A 22,185-nucleotide genomic window follows, 5' to 3' on the forward strand; every position below is an offset into this window, starting at 1 on the left:
ACTGCTGCCTCCTGCCCCAAGCACAGTCCAGCCCCTGCCGGGAAGAGCCCAGCACAGCCTCAGCCTCAACCCATAGTTGCAACCTGCTCTGCCCCATCCTGTGCAGATCTGTGAGGCACATGCCCCCCCGGATGAGTTGTGGCTCTGTCCCATGCCCCGCCCCGTCTGGGCAGCGCCTACCCTAGCCCCACTCCCTCCCTCACCACAGAGACCTTGATTACCCCCCAACACCGCTTCCCTTCCCCTTCCACCACAACAGACTTACCAGCTGCATGCAGCTGTATCAGAAATCGCATTGGTATTAGCCAGTATGCCTCCTCAAAAATCAGCTATCGGTATCAGCCCCCAAAATCTCTATCAGTGCTCCCCTAGTTGGCTATCTTTGAGAACTTGAGGTTGGGTGAGGTCCTAGATCATTGGAAAAGGGCAAACATAGGGCTCCTAGACATGTTACATTTGCAGAGCCTGCTCTAATGTGCTGGAAATCGAGTAATTTAATAAAAAATAAAACACATTCGATGAGCTTTAGGTCAGAGTGCCCTGCTGCCATTTTTCAGAGCAGGATGCTGATATACATGATACATGAATGCTTTTAATTAGCATGGCTTGCTAATTAAAGTGCCCAGCGTCGCATCCCACCGCACATGTAAAAATGCTCATAATGTCCATCTTCAAGAAGTGGGGAAAAGGAGGAAATTATAGACTAGTCAGGCTTACCTTGATACCTGGAAGGATCGTGGAACAGGTCCTGAAGTAATCCATTGTGAAGCACCTACAGGGGAAAACAAGAGGAATAGCCAGCCTGGATTTACTGGAAGCAAGTCATGTCTGACCAACTTGATTTACTTCTATGATGAGGTGACAGGCTTTGTGGCTGGGTAGAGAACAGTGGGCGTGATATACCTTGCCTTTAGCAAAGCTTTGGCATTGTCTTCTATGACACTATCATTAGCTGCCTAAGGAAATGCAGGAAGAAATACAGACAAGATGAATATGTAATTGGTTGGATCATCATGCTCAATGAGCATTCATCAATTGCTCAATATCCAGTTGGGAAGAGGTATCAAGTGGGGTTCCCCCAAGGTCTGCCCTGGGTTCCAAAACCATGTTGCTCCAAATCTTCATTAATGATTTGAAAGATGGGATTGAGTGCATGTTTAGCAAATCTGCAGATGACACCAAGTTGAGTGGAGTTGCTGGCATTCTGGAGGGCAGAGCTAGGATTCAGAAGGACCTGGATAGACTGGAGAAATGGTCCACATTCAACCAGATGAGGTTCACCAAGGATAAATGCAAAGTCCTGTAGTTGGGACAGAATAACTGCATGTACAAATACAGACTGAGCAATGACTGGCTAGGCTACAGTAGTGCAGAGGAGGAGCTGGCGCTTACAGCTGAATATGAGCCAGCATTGTGTTCTTGTTAAACACGCATGCACGCCAACAGCATATTATGAAGTTGTATTAACAGCATTGTCACTTGCAAATCAGGGGAAGTGATTCTTCTGTTCTGTTCAGCCTGGGTGAGGCCTCACCTGGAGCACTGCATCCAGTTTTGAGCCCTGCACTTTGGGAAGGATGTGGACAATTTGGAAAGAGTCTAGTGGAGAGTGAAAAAGTTATTAGAAGCCTGGGAGGCATGATTTATGAGGAAAGGCTGAAAACACCAGTAGTATTTAGTCTGGAGAAGAGAAGACTGAGGGGGATTTCATAATAGTGTTCAGATACCTTAAAGGTAATTACAGAGAGGATGGAGATGGTCTTGTGGTCATAGGGCACAGGACAAGGAGCAGTGGCCTCAAGTGGCAGGAAAGGAAATTAGTTTGGAGATAAGGAAATTATGGACTATGAAGGAGGTGAAGGATTGGACCAGGTTACCTACACAGTTGTGGAATCTCTGTGACAGGAAATTTTCCAGGGTAAACTAGACAGTCACTTTGTCCTTTCCAGCCTTACTCTTGTATACATGACTCTGACTCCCCTGCCCAAATGACCATGTACCATTTACTTCTGGATCAGTTGGGGCCTGTCTCCTCGCACCAGTCCAGAGCAAGGCTTAAGCTCCTACCTCTGGAGCCATAATCAGATGCCTTCACTGCTCTGTCTCCATGTCCCAAGAGTTGGTAGAAAGGCATGAAGTTTGTTTTTTGGTTTGGAACATGCTCAAAGTGGACATTTTCCATATTTACCTCACACCTTGAAGATCTTGAATTGGGGTGTTTCTCTGTCTAGAAGGTGATGAGCTACTGCTGCCTCTAGACCATTGGTTCCCAACCTTGGGGTGTGATGCAAATCAGGGTCACGGGGGGTGGTGCTTAGTAGGGTCGCAAAGGGCCCACACGTACACTCAGGTGTGTGCCCTGGGAGCAGTGTGTGGGCAGGGCTGTTGTGTACACGGGGCAATGGCAGCTCCCCTGCCTCCGGGCTGCCACTGCCGCCGCACTCCGTTCCCAGTAGCCCCTGCGGCGCCATGTTGGGAGGTCCTGTTGGTGGCCAATTTAGGGCCGCAGCAAAAAAAAAGGTCGGGAAACACTGCTCTAGACAGTTGGCAAAGACTGAGTGGGACTGAAACAAGGATTAGTGGGGATGAATGGAGTCTGCTTGATGCAAGGCTATCCATTGTTTCTAGGTCATTTCAAACTGTAAAATTCTCATTCTAACAGCAAGACCTCAGTGTTCAGAATCTGTAAGTTTACTGGATGTAGATGTGAATATATGTGCCTAAAAGACAAACGTAGACTAACCCTGTGATTCTGTGATTCTAGTCAGTGCAACACGTAGATGCACTATGTTTCTGACATTTTAGTAAGAGGCATAATTATTTTCTTTAAAATGTTGAACAAAACATCTCCATGAATGTGTTCATGCTTTTCTCGGGAATTAAAAAAGGATTCCTTTCTTAGTTGCTTTCATGACAGATGCTCCTAAAAAGAATGGAGGAAACTGAAAGATAAAAATTATGGTTTTCATTGGAAAAGGAGAGTAAGTCTCTTCAGTTTTGTAGATTGTGTAAAAATACCTTCTTTGTCAAAAGGAGAAGGGGACGGAGGTCCAGAAAAGGGTGGAAATGCAGTTCTGAATGTTTAAGGTAAAATTGGATAGGAGCTTCCTGATTGTTAAGTGCTGTTTGAGAATAAGTGGAAAAAACGAACACATTGGGGAGTACATGGAAGGGGATGTTGGCTTTACTAGTTTCTCTTCTTGGCACTTCATGACCTGAAACCAGTGCAAATAAGAATTCTAGGACTGGTATCAGTATCAGCATTCTTCTGTGGGTAGATGTTTTAGAGTTGGCTTTTCCTTTCTTGAAGAAATGGTGACATCTCTCATTTATTCAAGTCCAAGATGAGAATTATTCCTTATTTAACATGGCACGGGTGGAAAACCCCTTGGATTTGAATACAAGGCTGGGGGGCAGGCAGCAGCTGTACCTCTGGCCCTGATCCCAACCCAGGCCTGAGGTTGGAGTTGGAGTCACAGCCACTGTCCCTTCTCCCCCACCTTGCTGCCTTTGACCTAGTGTAGGCTTTCAAGGGTTGTACAACTATAGGAACTCATTTTGGAGGAGAATACATGTGAAAGAAAAAGAATAACTAATTGAAGGAGGTGAAACTTTTTACATCGTTGCTGCTAGCCTGATGCACTTTCTTGACTAGAGAACCCTTTAAGCTTATTGGGTGTTAGTGGCACAAAACTGTATTTTAATGCAAAGTTGAATAAAATCCTGTAATATGTATTTTAGGCTCCCCGTGCAAAAATGAATCAACAGAGATCCAGAAGATTCAGAGCATCAAAGGAGGGAATGGAAGCTACAGAAGAGAAGCAAAGAGTAAGACAAGAGATACTGGCAAAAGGTAGAGATAATGTTCATCACATTAGGCACTGTTGGTAACTGATGCTTTTAACAGTGATAGCTATATTGTGTTTATTCTAGATCATAGTTTTATTTATACAATGCCAGATGAGTGGATCGTATAATCTATAATAATTATAAAAATAAAGATACTTGTTTTCAATCCAAAGCAGATGATCATGGCTGTGTTTTTCTCCCCTCCGTCTCTGTCCAAAGCCTACGGAAGACTGATATCATTCTGAGCAATTTTTTAAAAAGAAGTTTGGATATTAGAGCAGGGATAATGGAAAGCTAATCAAAAGTATTGTGATGGTTGCATGCATGAGGCACAACAGTGCAAATGAGGGGGAAGAGAGAGCGAGAGCAACAAAATGAGAGATGGGACTGCTGGGTAGGAGTAAAAAACAGTAGATATAAGTAGTACCTTGAAAATGAAGGTTGATTTGAGCTTGAACTCATGACTGTGACATGTCTTGAATGTAAGGAACACTGCTTTAGCTGAAGCATACAAGTCGAGTTGAAGAAATGAGTTAGGAAAGCTAGGAGTAAAGGGAAGTTTTACGACTTGATTTCCTTTTATGATCAAGTAACTAAATCCTTGGATGATGGTGTTGCCGTGAACGTAGTCTTTCTAGACTTTAAGAAGGCCTTTGACACTGTCTCTCACCCCTAAATAAATAAATTAGGCGACTGTGGCATTGATGCCTACACAGTTGGATGGGTAAAAAATTGGCTGATGTGGCGCACCCAGAGAGTAGTGGTGGACAGGTTGTACTCAACCTGGCGAGATGTGAGCAGTGGGGTACCCCAGGGCTCGGTCCTCAGGCCCGCACTGTATAATATCTTCATCAGCGACTTGGACGAGGGGGTTGAAAGCACCTTGTCCAAGTTTGCTGATGACACTAAGATGTGGGGCGAGGTGGACACACTTGAAGGGATAGAGAAGCTACAACTAGATTTAGACAGACTACAAAAGTGGGCAGACGAGAATAGGATGGGATTCAATGTAGACAAATGCAGGGTGCTGCACCTTGGAAGAAGGAATCCACAGCATAGAGGCTGGGGAGGGCTGGGGAGTTCCCCTCTTAAAAGCACAGAGGCGGAAAGGGATTTCGGAGTCATTATTGACTCCAAGATGAACATGAGCCGCCAATGCCAGACTGCAGCCAGCAAGGCCAGCCATACCTTGTCATGCATCCAAAGGTGCATCTCAAGCCGGTCCAGAGAGGTGATACTTCCCCTCTATGCGACATTGGTCAGGCCACAATCGGAGTACTGCGTCCAGTACTGGGCGCCTCACTTTAAAAAGGATGTGGCCAGCCTGGAGAGGGTTCAGAGGAGGGCCACCCGCTTGGTGAAAGGGCAGCAGGACAGGCCCTATGAGGAGAGACTGAGGGACCTGAACCTATTCAGCCTCGGCAAGAGGAGGCTGAGGGGGGACCTGGTGGCTGCATACAAACTCATCAGGGGAGATCATCAGCAAATAGGAAGAGCCCTTTTCTCCCCAGCACCACCTGGGGTGACGAGGAACAATGGTAATAAGTTGATGGAGAATAGGTTTAGGTTAGAGATCAGAAGGCAGTATTTTGCAGTTAGGGTGGCCAGACTCTGGAACCAACTTCTTAGGGAAGTGGTCCTCGCCCCTAACTTGGGCAAATTCAAGAGGAGGTTGGATGATCACCTGTCTGGGGTCTTGTTGTGACCCCACCATCCATTCCTGCCTGTGGCAGGGGGTCAGGCTAGATGATCTGATCAAGTCCCTCCTGACCCTAGCTACTATGAAACTATGAAGTTGCAGCAGTCCAGGTGAGAGCATCAAGGTGCAAGCTGTTGTCAAACGGAAGGGGAAGACTAGAAGTGTCAGAGGGAGAAATAATAAAACTTCATGAGAACCTGTATTATGAGACTGGAGAAAGGGAGAGGTCAAATAGCTTTGCCGACTCAGGATCCTGAATGACCAAATGAGTAGCAGTGTGTGAACAATGAAAGTGTAAGGGAGATTGTATGGGATGTAAGTTATTTCTTAATGTTTGACCTATTTTAGGGTATGGATGGATGAACAAACTATGCTGAGTTAAAGGAGAGGGGGGATGGAGAAGAACTAACCATGTGTTAGCTGCTCCACTGAATCTGTAGTTGTTTGGCAGCAAGTTAAAGTAAACTGCAGTTACTTAGCCTTGTCACTTACCCCTGTAAGCTGCCCTTTTAAACTAGTTATAATTTGTTTGTTTCTGCATATGCTTAGAGTTCAAATGTTGGTGTAGCTATGATGGTCCAGGAAATATGCAATTTGCTTTTTCTCCACACCTGAATAATGGCACATGGTGTCTGAAAGCTTGTTTTAACATCTTTTCCAACTATACAGCTAGTCCAATAAGTTTCCACCAGAAAAACATTGCTTCATTACACTTCAAGGAAGGCTCTTCCTGATAATCTAGTTCATGAATATTATTTAATTATAGTATCTTGCTAATTATCTTGTTCAGGTATAACATGATGGTAAGAGCAGCTTGCTGTTGAAAAAAGTCAAAAGTAGCCCTTAATAAAAGAGTACTGAGCAACCCATATTTTGTTTCTTAATTATCCATGCAAAAATATTGCTATTTTCCTATATTAGGTTATTTTAATGTGGGTTTTTTAAATTATTTTTGTTTCTGTAGGTGGTGTTCTTCCTGCAGAGGAAGTGAAAGAGAGATTTGATAGCAATTGTATTACCCCAGTAAGTAGTCTTTTACTTTACCCAGCTATTGCTAGCACCAGAATGATGGGCTAATTTATTTTTTTTTCTATCACTTTTTAGGGAACTGAGTTTATGGACAATCTAGCTAAATGCCTTCGCTATTACATTGCTGATCGTTTAAACAATGACCCAGGATGGAAAAATTTGACAGTAAGTTTCACGCTTTGATACTTCAAGAAAATTAGTGTGATTCTATTAGTCTGGACTGTGGTGTGATTGAACAGTGTAAATTTTAACAGCAGATTAGACTTGCCATCTGGCACTTTGATGTTTCTGGAGATGGACTGGCTTGCACATCTGATCTGAGCATCCCCTGCCACAACTTAAGGCTTTTCACTGAAGAGATACATTTCATCCTAATAACACTATCCAGCAGAGCTATTTGTTTTGAATTTATATAACTTTTTTTTAAAAGGCAATAATGGTTTTTTATATTGGGGTGAAGTAGGACACCCTAGAATCCTTCCTTCTTTGAGAAATCCTTCTTTTAAGATACAGAATTGCTTGGCACATTTTATCCCCTTGTTTGTGATGTGTATTTTAAAACTTGTGTTTTCATTTAAGTGACAAGCATTAGGCCTGAGTTCTTTATCTTATTTATTGGAAGTGATGGTGAGCCCCATAGTGACACACAAGAAAATGACTTGTTTCACTTGTTTTCTTGACTTTCTGGACTTGCTTTTTCTGTTAAGTTTCTTCCTGTTAACTGATAATCTTGTATTTACCCTGTGTTAAAAGCTGAATTATTCGACTTCAGATGCTGCGGCCTGTTTTGTTTTCCATAGATTGTCGTTTTAATTATGTTCTAATTAAGCAGGGTCAACTGCCCTATAGTTCCCTTTCTGGAAAAAAGTGAATTTATAAACTCCAGTGTTGAAGTACTTTATGGCTCCATTGCTCTCGTATTTGTGTCTGGGGTTTCAAATTTTTAAGGGGTCTAAGTGTTTACTCCAATACATCCTTACACTGCTGGTTGACTTAACCATTTACTTGAAAACTTCAGTTATATTAGCAAGATCTTGATAACTTTTCTGAGTATTCTAATCGGATTAACATTTTAACTTCAACATAAAATTGTTTGAAATCTGTTTGAATACAGTTATTTGTGAGATCCTAAATAGCAAATGACTCTTATGTTATACTGAAATTACACACGTGTACTGCATTCTGAGTTAAAATAGATTAGATGAAGTTACTAAATAGGATTTTGAGTGGTCAGAAATCAGATAGTTAGGAACACAAATGCATTAAATGTTTGTGTGTTTGTATTGTTTCCTGTTGCCATTACATGATTTGACATTGCTGTAAATATTTTATAGGTTATTTTATCAGATGCTAGTGCTCCTGGTGAAGGTGAACACAAAATAATGGATTACATTAGAAGGCAAAGAGGTAAAAGCTACCTAAAATGTGTGCATTTTTATTGCACTTCTTTAGGTATGTTCAGAAATATCAGTTCAATTGCACACAAAAGTATGATTTGAATGATGGTATTTTTTTTGTTTAGCTCAACCAAACCATGATCCAAACACTCATCATTGTTTATGTGGGGCTGATGGTAAGTCCTTTACTAAGATTATATTGGTAATTAAGCTTTCTAACATTGGCAGTTTCTAGATTGTTAGCTGAATGCTCAGCATGATGCATACATTGGAAATGTCCAGGCATTTGGTTAAAATACCTATTTTCAGAAGCACAGTTTATTTTACTGGCGGTGGGGGAGGGAAGAGGATTGAATGTTATCCATATTCAGTATTTTTCATAGTTGAAGGAATATATTTAATTTACACCTGTAGTATCAAATGCCAATTATTTTTTAAGATCATTCAAAATGTACTTTAAAGCACACCTGCCTCTTAGTTAACACTTATTTAAAATTGAGTGATTTGGTTCTTTGACTCTTAAAGCAGCTTTAATAATTTCTTCCTTTTGTTACCTATTCTTTCTCTCTTCGGCTGGTAGCTGATTTGATTATGCTTGGGCTAGCCACACATGAGCCAAACTTCACTATAATCAGAGAAGAGTTTAAACCAAATAAACCCAGACCCTGTGCTCTTTGTAACCAGCTGGGACATGAAGTTAAAGATTGCCAAGGTTTGCCAAGAGAAAAACAAGGCGAGGTAAGAGCTTAAATAGCTTGTAGAAATATTTTTCTATGTCAGCTTAGTTGTTGTCTGTTTAATGTCCACAGAGATTATTTTTGTTAAGATTCAGTAGTATCAGTATCAGTGCAAGTAGCTGGCTCTTAGATAAAAGGAAAATATGGATGTCACTGTTCTGACATCCTAAAATCATGGTGCAAATCTGAAATCCTCACTAAACCTCTGTGGTTTAGTAGGGTAAAGCTACTAATAAAGTCTATATGTATTTTGATTTTTTTCCCCTTTGTAACCATAAGGGTTTGAGAATCTGTACATGTAACAATTGTATGGGTATTGAATGATACTGGTATAAGCTATTGCTGTATAACTCTTATATCTGCACCTTAGTGTAACAGCTGATTTTTTTTTTTTTTTCCTGCTCCCACCCCCACTTCCCAAAGCTGTCCTCTTCCATTTTAAAAACTGTACGTAGGCTAGATCTAACTCTAAAACTGAGCTAGAATATTTTTAAGATGGACCAACATATCAATAGTACCTTCTTTGTTTTACATTTTAGCATGACCAGTTTGCTGATTGTCCTCTTACCTCTGAACAAGAGTTCATCTTTATCCGATTAAATGTTCTCCGAGAGGTATGCCAAAGTAATTATTCAGGCTGTTTTATGTAAGGAACATTTTGGGTAACATCTGTAAGTGTTTCCAATATCTGCTTTCTTGTACTGTAGTATTTGGAAAAAGAACTCACCATGGCCAGTTTGCCTTTTACTTTTGATTTTGAGAGAAGCATTGATGACTGGGTCTTCATGTGTTTCTTCGTTGGAAATGACTTTCTTCCTCATCTGCCATCACTGGAGATCAGGTACAGCTGCTGTACATTCAGGAATATATTAGCTTACAGTTTTCCTACCTATAAATAAGATTATTTTAGTTAAGTGGTGCATGGCATAGAATTTAACTTTTTTTGTTTTTGGTTTTATTCACAGGGAGGGAGCAATCGATCGCCTGGTTAACATATACAAAAATGTGGTGCACAAAACTGGGGTAAAAACATGTTAAACTTTTTGCTGTAGTTTAAAAAAAAAAGTGTGTATGTATATATGTGTGTGTGTTTATGTATATAAAATAAATAAATACATATGATTCAGAACTTTCTCTTCTGTTTTTCTTACAGGGGTACCTCACGGAGAGTGGCTTTGTCAACCTACAGCGAGTACAGATGATTATGTTAGCAGTTGGAGAAGTTGAAGATAACATTTTTAAAAAAAGGAAAGATGATGAGGTAATGTGTTTGCAGTATTTTGGGAGTTCACTCTAAATGGCTGATAGTGTTTAGAAGAATGTAGCTTTCTTTTCAGACTTTATCTTACATTATGATCATAATCTTTATAAAGAACTCAGAGGAGCCTGAAAATAAGACTTAATTTTTTTGCCCATGCCTGCTTCCCACCTCCTCATCACATTAGGTTATCCTTCATAGCAATGAACTGTATAACCTGTCTTTGAGCTGCTAATAGCTCTCCCAAGCAGGGATAAAGTGAAAATGATATAATTTTTGTTAATTTTCGTGATGCCCACAGCATAATGAAAGGCTGCTAGAAAACTGATGAGGCTGATTTTTTTTTTTTCTTACCCTCCTGCAACCTGGGAAAGTTGTGAATTCCAGTGGGGTCCCTGGACTGGTTTGAGAGAAGACTGAAGAAGACTAGTTTTATTTTTGGTTTGTTGTCAGTTGCCTTTTCAACTCTTACAAATATAATCCATTTAATATTAAATTCAAACTCTGCAGTAGCCAGTAGTATTGGTCCCTTACTTTGCCAGGGAAAACTTCCTACTTGCCAGTAGCAAGTAGGTGAGTGCAGTTTTAAAACCTTGCATATTTAATTCTCTGCTGCAGTACAGGCAATATGCTAGGCGCACCATACATAATAGTCACACAGCAGTAAGTGCTCTGAGACAAGGACTGAAAGTCAGCTGAGTGACCTTTTATTTTTCTGCTCTTCTCAAACCTATTCTGACTTTGATCTATTTTTATACTTTTAAAAGCTCACTTGCTCAGTCCTTTTGGCTGTGCAACTTGTCTAAAATGCTTTTAAAAGCTAGTTTTATCTTGGGACAGGGGACAAGTAATCTACTAGGTGAAAATCTTCCCTTTCCGGTTGATTTGTGAAGAGAGTAATTTTTTCAGAAAGATTGTAAAGTTTAACTTAATCATCTTTATTTTTGATTCAGGAGAACTTCAAAAGACGACAAAAAGAAAAGAGAAAAAGGATGAAGGTAAATTTAAGTGTTCAGTTTTGTCATGATGTAACAAACCCCAATGTTACCAACAAAAGTGTTAGTTCATTTTCAGTAAGTGGTTTAATCAAAGCTGCAGCAGTAAGAGTAAAAAATAATAATTTGCTTCGTGTCCATCCTGCGAATATAAAGTTACTGTTGATGTGTTAGAAGAATTGAAGATTCCAAATGATAAGCACACTTTCTCCATGAGTCCCATGGAAAGGAGACTAAGTGATTTGCTCAAGTTCACGCAGGATGCTAGTGACAGGGCAGGGAGTTGAACCTGAGTTTCTGGGCCCATGCTTTTAGTTTAGCTGTCTGTCCATGCTCTCCCATAAAACAGTAATTGCTCAGCCTTTTGTCATACTCCAAGCTGTTTTTAAAGAGTTTTTTCTACTACTTTTGGGAACTGCAGCTTTGAATAAAGAATTTACACTGCTGAATCCTAAGTGAATCGACATTTTTTTTTTTACACCATTCTGAACTGTTAAGTGTTAAAGGATAATTATAAATTGGGCCTTCCTTGGCATTGGCGATGCGTAGGGGGTGCACTTGCACCCCCTGAGATCGGCCCTATGGGGAAAGGCTAAGGGACCGTAACCTCTTCAGCCTCTCCAAGAGAAGGCTGAGGGGGGACCTTGTGGCGGCGTACAAATTCATAAGGGGAGAGCAACATGAAGTAGGTGATGATCTGTTTACCAGGGTACCCCCTAGAATGACAAGAAACAATGACCATAAGCTACTAGAGAGAAGGTTTAGGCTGGACATTAGGAAAAAGTTCTTCACAGGGTTGCCAGAATCTGGAATGGGCTCCCAAGGGTGCTCACCCCATCCTTGGGGGTCTTCAAGAAGAGACTGGATGGCGCCTGGCTGGGATCACATGACCCCAGGGTTGGTGACTCTTTTCTTGCCTGGCAGGGGGTCGGACTAGATGGCCCACTGAGGTCCCTTCTGACTGTATGAATCCTCTTATCCTATCCACAGCTCCACAAGTGTCCCATGTCACACACTGTGTTCAAGATGTCCGCTGCATCGTGAAGATGCTACTTCTGCTTGTGTCTACCATGCTCTGCAACCTCTCTGGCATCTGTATTTATCTGCTGGGAGCTGTCCAGCACAACAACTCTTTGGCTGGAAGCTCTATTTTTCTGGGTGCTTTGTCCTCTTTGGCCAGATGGTAGCTGCTTCTTTTGGCTTGCCAGCAGTTATATTCCCTGATATGAACAAAGCTGGAAGTGGGCTGGCCTTAAAGCACTAAAGCCCAGCACTAATCTAACACTTTAGCAGTGGGGAAGAGAGAGAGGCATGATATAATATGCCTCTTAACCAAACACTAAGTGCAGTGAAATATTATATTAGACTAATTAAAAAGAAGGCAAGCTGTTATACATGCATTTTGCCCATAAACTTGTGAATTCACAGCAACATAAAATAACCCAGGCTGAAAGAAGAAGCAGTGATTGTTGTGGGAACCTTAACTTGCCTTTTTCCCTCTGTATGTTGAATCCTTATCCTTAAACTTATATTAACTTAAAGATACTTGGAGCAAAAAACTTAACTTGGCTTTAAAAAAAGTGTGGTTGTGTGGGTTTTTTTGTTTGTTTGTTTGTTTTTGTTTTTTTTCTTTCCTGGCTTGTTCATTTGATAACTCCAAAGCTTTCCAGGTTCAAACAAACCTGTTACAGGATAGCAAATAAGTGTAACTTTTTGAGAGTGAGTAATCTGATTACTAATTATGTCAGGTCCCCAAAGCACTTGGAAACTTAGCTTCAAGTGCCCTAGTCTATTCAGTATATCATTTAAAAAAAAAAAAAAAAAAAAGTCTAGAGGGAACCTCATGAGGTCAGCTGGTCCAGTCCCTTGCTTAGGGCAGGATCATCCTTGATTAAACTATGCTGTAGGATATCCCAGTGTTTTCCCGGTTTTTTTTTTTTTTTCTTCCCCATGTATCTGTGTACTTCCTTGAAACCTGGGGACTATAGATAGAGTGGAAGTGTCATAGGATCATCATTCATCGCTTAGCTGGCTTTGCAAACATGATGGAACATGTTTTCACTAAGTCCTCTGCGCATGTAAGATTTAAGACTTGGCTGACATGCTATGCCTGTATGTAAATAAGATTTTGTAAGTCCCATGTTTCATGGTAATAGCTATGGAGTTTCTGTCCCTCCAAAAGATGTTGTCTCCTTTCTGTGAAAGAGGATTTAATACATTTTATGAATGTAGGGGGTCTCAATTGCCATTTTATCTACGTGTAATAAACCCTTAGGGAAGATCTTATTAAACATGCCCATTAGATGAACTAAGTGAATAATTGATTAAGTTAAGCTTGTTTTATAATAATTGGAAAAGTATAAAGTAATATCAAATATATGAATTTTATTTTTGTGATTTCTGATATTAGACTCATTTTAGCATATGTATAATTGTTTTTTCTCTCTCTTTTTTTTTTTTTTAAGAGGGATCAGCCTTCTTTTATCCCTGGTGGACAGTTTTCCCCTCAAGCATTGGGCAGTGGAAATAGGTCTAGTCCTCAGACAATCAGTAACCCCAGACAAGCAGCCTTTGAAATGAGAATGCAGAACTCAGTAAGTGAATGATTCAATTTATTATAAACTTAAGGAAAAAGTAATAAATATACAAGAAACTGAAGTGTTGCAATTTACTTTTAGGTACTTAATAGCTCCACTTCCATTCTTTGATGAAGAACCACTCAGCTAGTTAGGTTTTTAATAATGACTTTTACAAGGCTCCTGAAATCAAGTTTTATTCCTTATTTTAATATTTCAAATCACTTTGCTGACTAGAGATATCTGAAAATGTAAATATAAAATAAAGCATGATTTCCTAATTAAATGCTTTTAAACAAGCTTTTTCCCGTTATCAATATTTATGGTGTTGATGTTGCTGTGAGTGGGGGGGTTAAGAATTTGTTTCAAAAGCAGTGCAGGAAAAATAAAATTAACCACCTGAATTGGGTTTTTTACATGTTGTCAGCCACATTAGTTTTACAGTTGGTCTGCAATTTATCTATCCACTTCATAAACCAATTCAAATTCCAAACTCACTAGGTACTTCCTGTCTCTAATTTGGTGCTTCTCAACCTTTTATGACTTGAGGCACCAGAATAGACCAGAGGAACCCTGGATGGACTCAAAGCACCATTTGGACAATGCCTGCACTTAGTTTTCAGTCTTTTATTTTTTGACTATAGGAAAAATAATAGAGCAATTTTTGTTGTAAAAAAACTCAGAAAGGCCATAACTTGGTATTTCTATTTGCAATCTCTGGGTTTATCTTGTGAATGTTTGTATACCTAACAAAGTTAACATTATGTGGTACTTTGCTGCACCCTTGAAAATGTCTGATGGTATCTTGGATGAGAATCACTGCTTTAGATGGTACTATAGTATTGTGAGTTTGTAGAATATCCCTACCACAATCTTTCAAGCTACTGTGATTGTATTGATCATAGAACTGCAAAAGCCCAGTTTTCTGGGAAGGCCAAGTGATATGTGTTGTGTCCCTTTTTTAAACAAACTCCTTTCCATCTAAAATTTTTCATTCAGTAAGCTGGCAGCTAGTGCTTCTAAAATGGATCAAAAAAGTGGGTTTTTGGTAAGATCGTACTGACTTGTTGGTACTTTTTCCTTGTAATTCCAAAGTTGCTGGCATCTCTTAAAAGAAAGTAAGTTACACCCTAAATTGTTGCACTGACTAAACCTCTGCTTTTGTGGAAGTCCTAAGCTCTGCAGGAAAGCTTGTTTCCTTTTCTGCAGCTGGCTTCTACAGAGCTGAAAAGCTTCTTGTTGATCCTCTCTCCCTTTGCCTCTCTTGATCTGGTGCAGCTTTCAAAAAGCCACACAGTGTTTTTTTTTTATAAGGGGAGAGAGAGAGGTTATTACATGTACTGTCAGTTTTCTAATGATACCTGGTATCTTCCAAGATGTAAGCAAACTTGGGCTCCCAGTGTAGCAATTTTGTTTTGTGTTTTTGTTCCAAATGCATTTTTTCGCCTGGTTTTGGAGTAGCCTTCATTTTTACTTGGCATTAGTTTTCTTTATTTCTAAAGGAGAAGGAGACAGAGAAATAACATTTTTTTTTTTTGTAGTTACCCCAAGATAGGACTTCCCCTAATTTAGCTCTTCCCTTCATTTAATTAGGGGAGACGGGAGAAGCCCCTTGTCTTGGGTTTGAGTATAGGGTAGTGCAGCTCTGGCTCGACTCCAGTCCTGAACTGGGTTGGAGCTGCTGCCCTCCTTTTGTGTTTTGCCCCCACATGCTGCCCCTTCCTTCTGCTTATCTTACCACTTCTACCCAGACCATAGAGCATGTGGTTGCTCTGGCCCCTGCCTGCCCTGGTAGCAGGGGCCATGTTCTGGGAGAGGTAAAGGGGGAGGGACAAGTAGTAGGAGGTCTGATAGCATAGGGGGAAAATGTGCTAGGGCGCACAGGCACGGGCTGGGGGAGGGGGGGGTAGTATCGGGGAAAGGTAGCTGGCTGCTTGACTTACCTGTTACTTGCCCTCCAACTGCCCCTCCCCTACCACCTGTCCCCTACCACTACTTTCCCTGCTGCAGTGGTGGGGAGATGAATATAACATAACCCACCAATAATTAGATTCTATATATGGAAAGTTAATACAAATGTATAGATTCTAATTATTAGGCAGTTGTCTTAAATTCAAAGTCATCTTGGATTTGAGTAAATACAGCATATCCAGGTTTCAATACAGTACAGGCAGGAAGAATAAAGAAAATCCTTAACCTCCTACCTCTATGAAATGTCTATCAAAGCTGAATGTATTCAAGTCTTTTCCTGTCTCTACCATATGAAGATCACATTCAGGGTAGCTGACAAATAGCATTTAGTGTTTCTTAGAACAGATCTGCTAACTATCTGGTACGATTACTTGTTTTTAGAGTGGTGTGTTCCTCAACAGAGAGCATTTTACTATATTCCTTATGTTCTTTATAATAGTTCAAAAATCCACAATTTAAACAGGAAAGTGGTACACAATTCAGTCATAGTAGTTCAAAGTGTATTTAAACAGTACAATCTTTCAACTGTTTTTGCCAGGATGTGGTGTTACTTACTCATTGAATGAATCTTGCATATGCATAAGCTGCTGCTCTGCTTTATTCAGTGCCTCTTAAAAGAAGTCGATGTTTACTAAGTAGCCAAATGAATCTGCACTGTGCTATGTGCAGTGATCTTCTTCCTTAGAGCACTGGTAGTGAGTGAGTGAGTGGGGGGTTTTTTGTTTGTTTTTTGGGGGGGTGGTGTTTTGGGGGGAGGGGGTGTTCTATTTTTTCCAGTCCTTGTAATTCAGCTGAGTTCCAACCTATTTAATGCTAAAAATATATTTTTGTTTGTGGTAAGGTAGGGAAGTATCTTTCCCATTACATCAAATATGTGTGAAGTGACTAAATAGTTCTTAGTTCCTTTCCAAAAATTTTCAGCCATGGGAGACTCTTCAGCATCTGAACACCTGAAAAATAGAGGGTGTCATGGGAATGCTTAACTACATTTGATCACATAACTGTCACCAATGCAATCTATGATAAGGTTTTCTTGGGGATCATATGTACCTATCCAGCAATGGTTGTATGTTAAAATAAGAGCGTCTTCACTAAAAAGTACTTTTTTTTCCCCCTCTAAGCCAGGGTAAATACCAATTTCTATCTTTAACTTGTATCGTTTCTGTTCACTTTAATTCTGAAATGTACTTGAACTGAAGAAAACTGACTTGCATAGGATTTTTGTATAGAAACATAACAATCCATATGTTTTGAGGCTCTTTCTTTGAAGTTTTACCCTCCCAGATCTTAACTTATTACAGCCTTTAATGTTTTAACAGTTTTATCTCAATTTTTTTTTTTAAACTCTACTCTGCAGAAATGACATTTCCTACAACTACTGTACTTGATTCTTCTATGGTTAAATACTTAAATTTAAAGAGGTTTCACTTTTAATTTGCAGTAATATTCTAAATTTGGTGACCACTTCTGAATTCTAAATAGTCTGTAAGCAGTAGCATACGTGTGGCACATTTTGCTGCCGTCATAAGGAGAAATCATAAAATAAACTGTAGGAATAAAAAGACCATAACTGTACACACAGACTTATATTAAACTGTGGAATATACCAAACATTCTGTATTTTATCAAAAATAATTTTATACTTCCTCATTCATATTTATTTTACCATGATCTTTCTCAAATTTCATTGACTTTTGTTTTATGTTACATTTCAGTGCCTGGTTCCTTGCATAAAAACAACCCAGTTTTATTCTGGTGGATTCACTAACAATTTTAGATGTTGTAGCACGTGGCTTGAATTTTTGGAGCGAAGAATATCATAGATTTTTCATTACCACAAAACTATGAATTTTAACTTGAATTTGAAATGTATAGTAAATCCCTTTTTCCTTTGTTTATGTATAATAATTATATCCCTAGACTCCTTCAGCATCTCCTAATACTAGTTTCACTTCTGATGGCACCCCATCCCCAGCAGGAGGAATTAAACGAAAAGCTGAAGACAGTGACAGTGAACCTGAGCCAGAGGATAATATCAGGTGAAGCCATTTTTTGTAGCACTTTGTTAGCAAATTGCTGAAATAGATGCAGTCTAATTAATGCCATTTAGCTTAGAGCAGCAGTGCCTTCAGATGCTTTTCTATGATCTTTTTATCCACCAGTAATTAATGTGGAGGGTTAGAATATTCAGTAAATTCCAGTGAGATGCGTAAGCTATAGCTGTTAAATCTAAGTATCTAGATTAGTATGCGTGCAGGTTTTCATCCTCCAAGCCACTACTCCCTTTGAGACCAAGCACTAGATTGGCTAGACATTCAGTGTTTAGCTTTGATTATGTGAGCTGAATGCCACTGTTTTGCAATCTAATTTTTGAGCTGTTTAACCCATAAAGTTCAGTTACGCTAGGTTGTGTAGTATTATTTATATTGATTAACAAAATAAGTCTTTTTTCAATATTGGTTTATACTGGTTAAATTTATAACTATTAGGGAAATTCCCTTTTGCTGACAGTTTTTTAGAACAGCTGCCACTTTTAAAACATCAGGGTAGGAGTAGGATAAATTATCTTTTGCTTATAACCCAGAATTTGAACCAATGACCTGGGAAAGTGAGAGGCCAAGTTAGTTCACTGTCATCTCCTCATCGATTTACATGTTGACTGTATGAAATGTAGGTAGATATATGGGAAACAAAATGTTAAATATTAGTTGCAAAGTCTTGGTGGCATTCATAATTATCATGCATTTCATGTTTGATCTGTGTCATTTGATCTTCTCATGTCAAAGTATTCTAGCTCCCATTTTCTTTTTCCTATGCATACATACCAGAATGAATTGATTTAAATCAAAGTGATGTAAATCACAGATTTTAATCATGATGTAAATCAGCAAGCAGGAAACTGATTTAAATCAAACAGTTTAAATCTTTTTTGCATTTGGATTTTAGTTACCTGCCTAAAGAGAGGTTTTAATAGCAATACAAAGGAGTGAGAATGAACATGTTGGTTTGAAATTGAATTCAGTTTTTACGTAAATGTATCACTGTTTTGCTCACCAAGAGGAAATGGTATATTTGTGTACAATTATTTAAACAATTGTATACCTCAGCATGTATTTCTAGAGGTTCCTATTTTTTTTTACTTCTTGTTGAGTGAAAAAACAGTGATTAATCAAGCAGTTTCTTGTTTTTGATTTTTTTTATTATTATTATTATTATTTTTTAATTCATGATTTGTCAAACTGCATTTGGAATGAACTGGAATTATGTAAAGTGAAACAGCATTTCAAAATGAGTCCTATTTAACTAATAAATAATTTTAAATTTGTTGAATACATATGTTTATCAAAATAAATTTTGCTGTTAAACCTGATTATGAAACAAAGAAAATACTAACTGTAATTGGTGAACTGACTGATCAATCTGGGCCAGATTTTTTCAGATTTGTAGGTGCCTATTACCAGTTGAAATCGGAGAAAGTGAGGCACTTACCTAGTTTTAAGGATTCTAAAAATCTTACGTAGGATTCATCTGCATCTTGAGACACCTAAATATTTTGGAAAATCTAACCCCTTTTGAATTAGTATATTTCATCTTCACCGTACTTATTTCATAGGGTGAAAGAGAAATTCACATTCCTGTATTTTTCTGTGCCTGTTTTAGTTCTTGCAATTATTCCAAATTGAAAATCTAAATTCTGTATTATATCTACTTGCTAAGCCTAAATCAAAAGAAGGCAAAAGTTCTTGGGGGGGGGGGGACGACAAAAACAACCAAACGCACGGATTTTTGTTAAAATGTACGTATCATTTACTACTTTTTGAAGACTGAAAAGAGTAAAGACTAAAAAAGGCATGTAATGTAGGGCATAAGGTTTGCAACATTTATAAAGCTTGACATCATCAAAAGCTAGGTATTTTCCACCTTCTCACCCTCCCCTTTGGTCCCCCAGGTATAATTAAAAAAAAAAAAAAGAGCCCCTTTTACTACAATTTCAGGGGAACCCAGTTATCTATAGTATCTTATTTATTTAAATAGTTACATTAAAACAAACTTCCTATATTAAAAGTTGAGATAGTTGCAAATTAATTGTAAATAGATTTTTAAAAAGTAATATATGTAATTGAATTAAAATTCATTTAAAATGGAATTAAATCAATTCTTAATTTTTTCTTTAATGTGCTTGTGCTCACCTTAACAAATGCATTCATACAAGTGTGTGTGTGTGTGTGTGTGTGTGTGTGTGCACTCCCACACAGTGCGCTTAAGATTCTTTTTTTCTTTCTTTCTTTCTTTCTTTTTAAAGGCTGATTGGGTTTTGGGGGGGGCAACCAAAAATCTTGAGGTATTCTAGCATTTTTTAACCCATCTTGAAGAGAGTTTAATTTATAGTGACAATTGCTTCACTTTCAATAACAATTACTTAAAGTAATTGAATATTTTATTTGGGACTTACAAGCCTGGGCAAATATGTATTTATGTGTACAGAGTGTAGGTAACAACTTGAAATTTGTGCACACGCTGCCAGATAGCCCTGTTTCTTTGGCATACTTATTGCTTAAGGTCGGCATATCGTTACATATGGCATGATTGGTAATGGAGATGTGTTATGATAAGAAAATACTTACAAAAAGAGATATCTGTTTAACCTAAAGAGTGAATCGTGTCACTGCCCACCTCGTGCCCAAGACAGCTTTTTGTTTTTTGTTTTAAATTAAAAACACAAAAACATGCCCTATGACCATTTACTACATAACCATATTGTATTGATTATAACCGACCCCACCTATAAGGCAGTCCCACATTTTCAGGTTCAATTTTAGGGGAAAAAAACACTTTACCCCTAATAAAAATTGGTAGCTTCAGATAAAGCCAATGCACTGCTCTTGTTTTTACAAAATCCTATAAAAGAATCAAGTAATGAAGGAAAAGACCCAAAGCGATGAATACACTAAAAATACTAAAACAAAACTTGAGTGAAGAATATCTGATTTAGTAGTTTTAAGAGGCAAGGATTTTGGGGAGGTGATCTCCTTTGGACCAATTGTATAGTTGGGATAAAGTTAGGCAGGCTTTCTGATGCAAATCATTCTTCTGTTTTTTTTGTTTTTTGCATGCAATAAAAAAGCTGCAGGTAAACTCAGTATTGTCAGGAAATTGGTTATAGGTAGGGGTCTACCTAAACCTCAGGGGGACTTACCAATTTTTGTGAGTTGATTGCAGCATAAAGTTATCATTCCGCGGTCATTTTGCCATGGCCCTGCCCATCAGCACTGATTAGTGGAGAGGTCCTGGCAGGGGAGGAGGGCTGAGGGGGCAGCAGCCATCTAGTCTTCTGTCCTTCATGCCACCCTGCCAGCTGGTGCCTTCCCTTTCTGATAGCAAGGACCAGTGGCTCCAACTGGGGAGGCAGCATTTTATTTTTATTAGGGTTTTTTGTTGATTTTTTTTCAGACAATCCCAGATTTTATGATTTCCATGAAACAGGAACTTAAGTAGGTCCCTAGTTATAGAGGATCCCCACGCATAAGTTGAGTGAGATGTTAATGCCTCTTCTGGCGGGGAAAAAAAGATTGATATAGTTGGCATGATGCAGTAATTAGAGCTGCTTAGTTTTTAACTGGCTGGCTTATCTGAGGGCAAACTTCAGATCTACCAGAAACCAGCTAATAGAGCTGATATGATATGTCCATTCCCAGGGTTCAAACAAAGCACTTGGAAATCACAGAAATATCCCTGTTTCGACAAGCAAGAGAATGAGGAAGATTGCTTGTCAGGGTGCCTGTCCCTGGACCTTAAGTTTGTTTTTTCTCCTCATTAATTTCCGCTTGCCCACTGAGTTTTGTCTTTGTCCTATTTAGCATCAATTTTGTCTTTTCAGACCCTGGTTTAGATTACTGAAAGATGCATTTCTGTTTGATTTCCCTCCCCCCCCCCCCCCCCCTTTTAACATTATAATAAAATTAACTTTAAATTTGCTTTTGAGATGAGGTGTTTGTCTTGCCATTATCCTGTGCTGTGAAACAACATTTGCTTCATCTTTAATTGCAAACATGTGACTGTTCATACATTTGAAATGATTATAGGGTAAAATCTAACTGTGCTTATTCTGTAGGTTATGGGAAGCTGGTTGGAAACAGCGTTACTATAAGAACAAATTTGATGTTGATGCATCTGATGAGAAATTTCGTCGTAAGGTTGTACGGTCTTATGTTGAAGGGCTTTGCTGGGTTCTCAGATACTATTATCAGGTACTTACATTTGTATTTCTTGAAATGTCATTTTGCTCGATCAAAGTAGGCCATGTGTTTTTAGTGTTGGTGTGTCAGTAAGTCACTTTTAAGAATGTCTTGTTATCAAAATAGTTGAAAAAGCAGAACATTGTTCATGAGCATATAAAATAGAGCATCAGTGCCCTTGACACTAAATATTTGAAGGCTTTTTTTTCTGCTTGCAACATATAGTAACACTCGTTACTTTATTAAAGCCTGAAGCATAGTTTTTCTTTGAACTGAAAAGCATAGTTGTAAAGGGGGGGAAAATACAGTAAAAGCTGTGTTAACCAGTATTCTATTCGGAATACTTTAACTGGGATTTCCAGCCAGAGAGGGGGGTGGAGCTTGCATGTGGCAGTGGCCGCCACCAGCACCCTGTGCTGCTGCTGCTCTGCATGCTTT

The 22,185-nt window shown here is 38.9% G+C and overlaps 1 protein-coding gene across 1 annotated transcript in view; it reads left to right on the forward strand.

The window, feature by feature from the left end:
* XRN2 (5'-3' exoribonuclease 2) overlaps positions 1-22,185 on the forward strand; it is a 102,167-nt gene that overhangs the window by 18,256 nt on the left and 61,726 nt on the right. The window contains exons 4-17 of the mRNA XM_014519406.2: positions 3,742-3,853; positions 6,513-6,571; positions 6,653-6,742; positions 7,912-7,984; positions 8,100-8,150; positions 8,555-8,712; positions 9,251-9,325; positions 9,419-9,552; positions 9,677-9,734; positions 9,865-9,972; positions 10,923-10,967; positions 13,430-13,558; positions 17,432-17,550; positions 21,624-21,759. Of these exons, the coding sequence (XP_014374892.1) occupies positions 3,742-3,853; positions 6,513-6,571; positions 6,653-6,742; positions 7,912-7,984; positions 8,100-8,150; positions 8,555-8,712; positions 9,251-9,325; positions 9,419-9,552; positions 9,677-9,734; positions 9,865-9,972; positions 10,923-10,967; positions 13,430-13,558; positions 17,432-17,550; positions 21,624-21,759 (1,347 nt within the window). The remainder of the gene's footprint in view (positions 1-3,741; positions 3,854-6,512; positions 6,572-6,652; positions 6,743-7,911; positions 7,985-8,099; positions 8,151-8,554; positions 8,713-9,250; positions 9,326-9,418; positions 9,553-9,676; positions 9,735-9,864; positions 9,973-10,922; positions 10,968-13,429; positions 13,559-17,431; positions 17,551-21,623; positions 21,760-22,185) is intronic.

This window comes from Alligator sinensis, unplaced genomic scaffold, assembly GCF_000455745.1.
Source record: "Alligator sinensis unplaced genomic scaffold, ASM45574v1 scaffold140_1, whole genome shotgun sequence".
In the NCBI taxonomy this organism is placed as follows: Eukaryota; Metazoa; Chordata; order Crocodylia; family Alligatoridae; genus Alligator; species Alligator sinensis.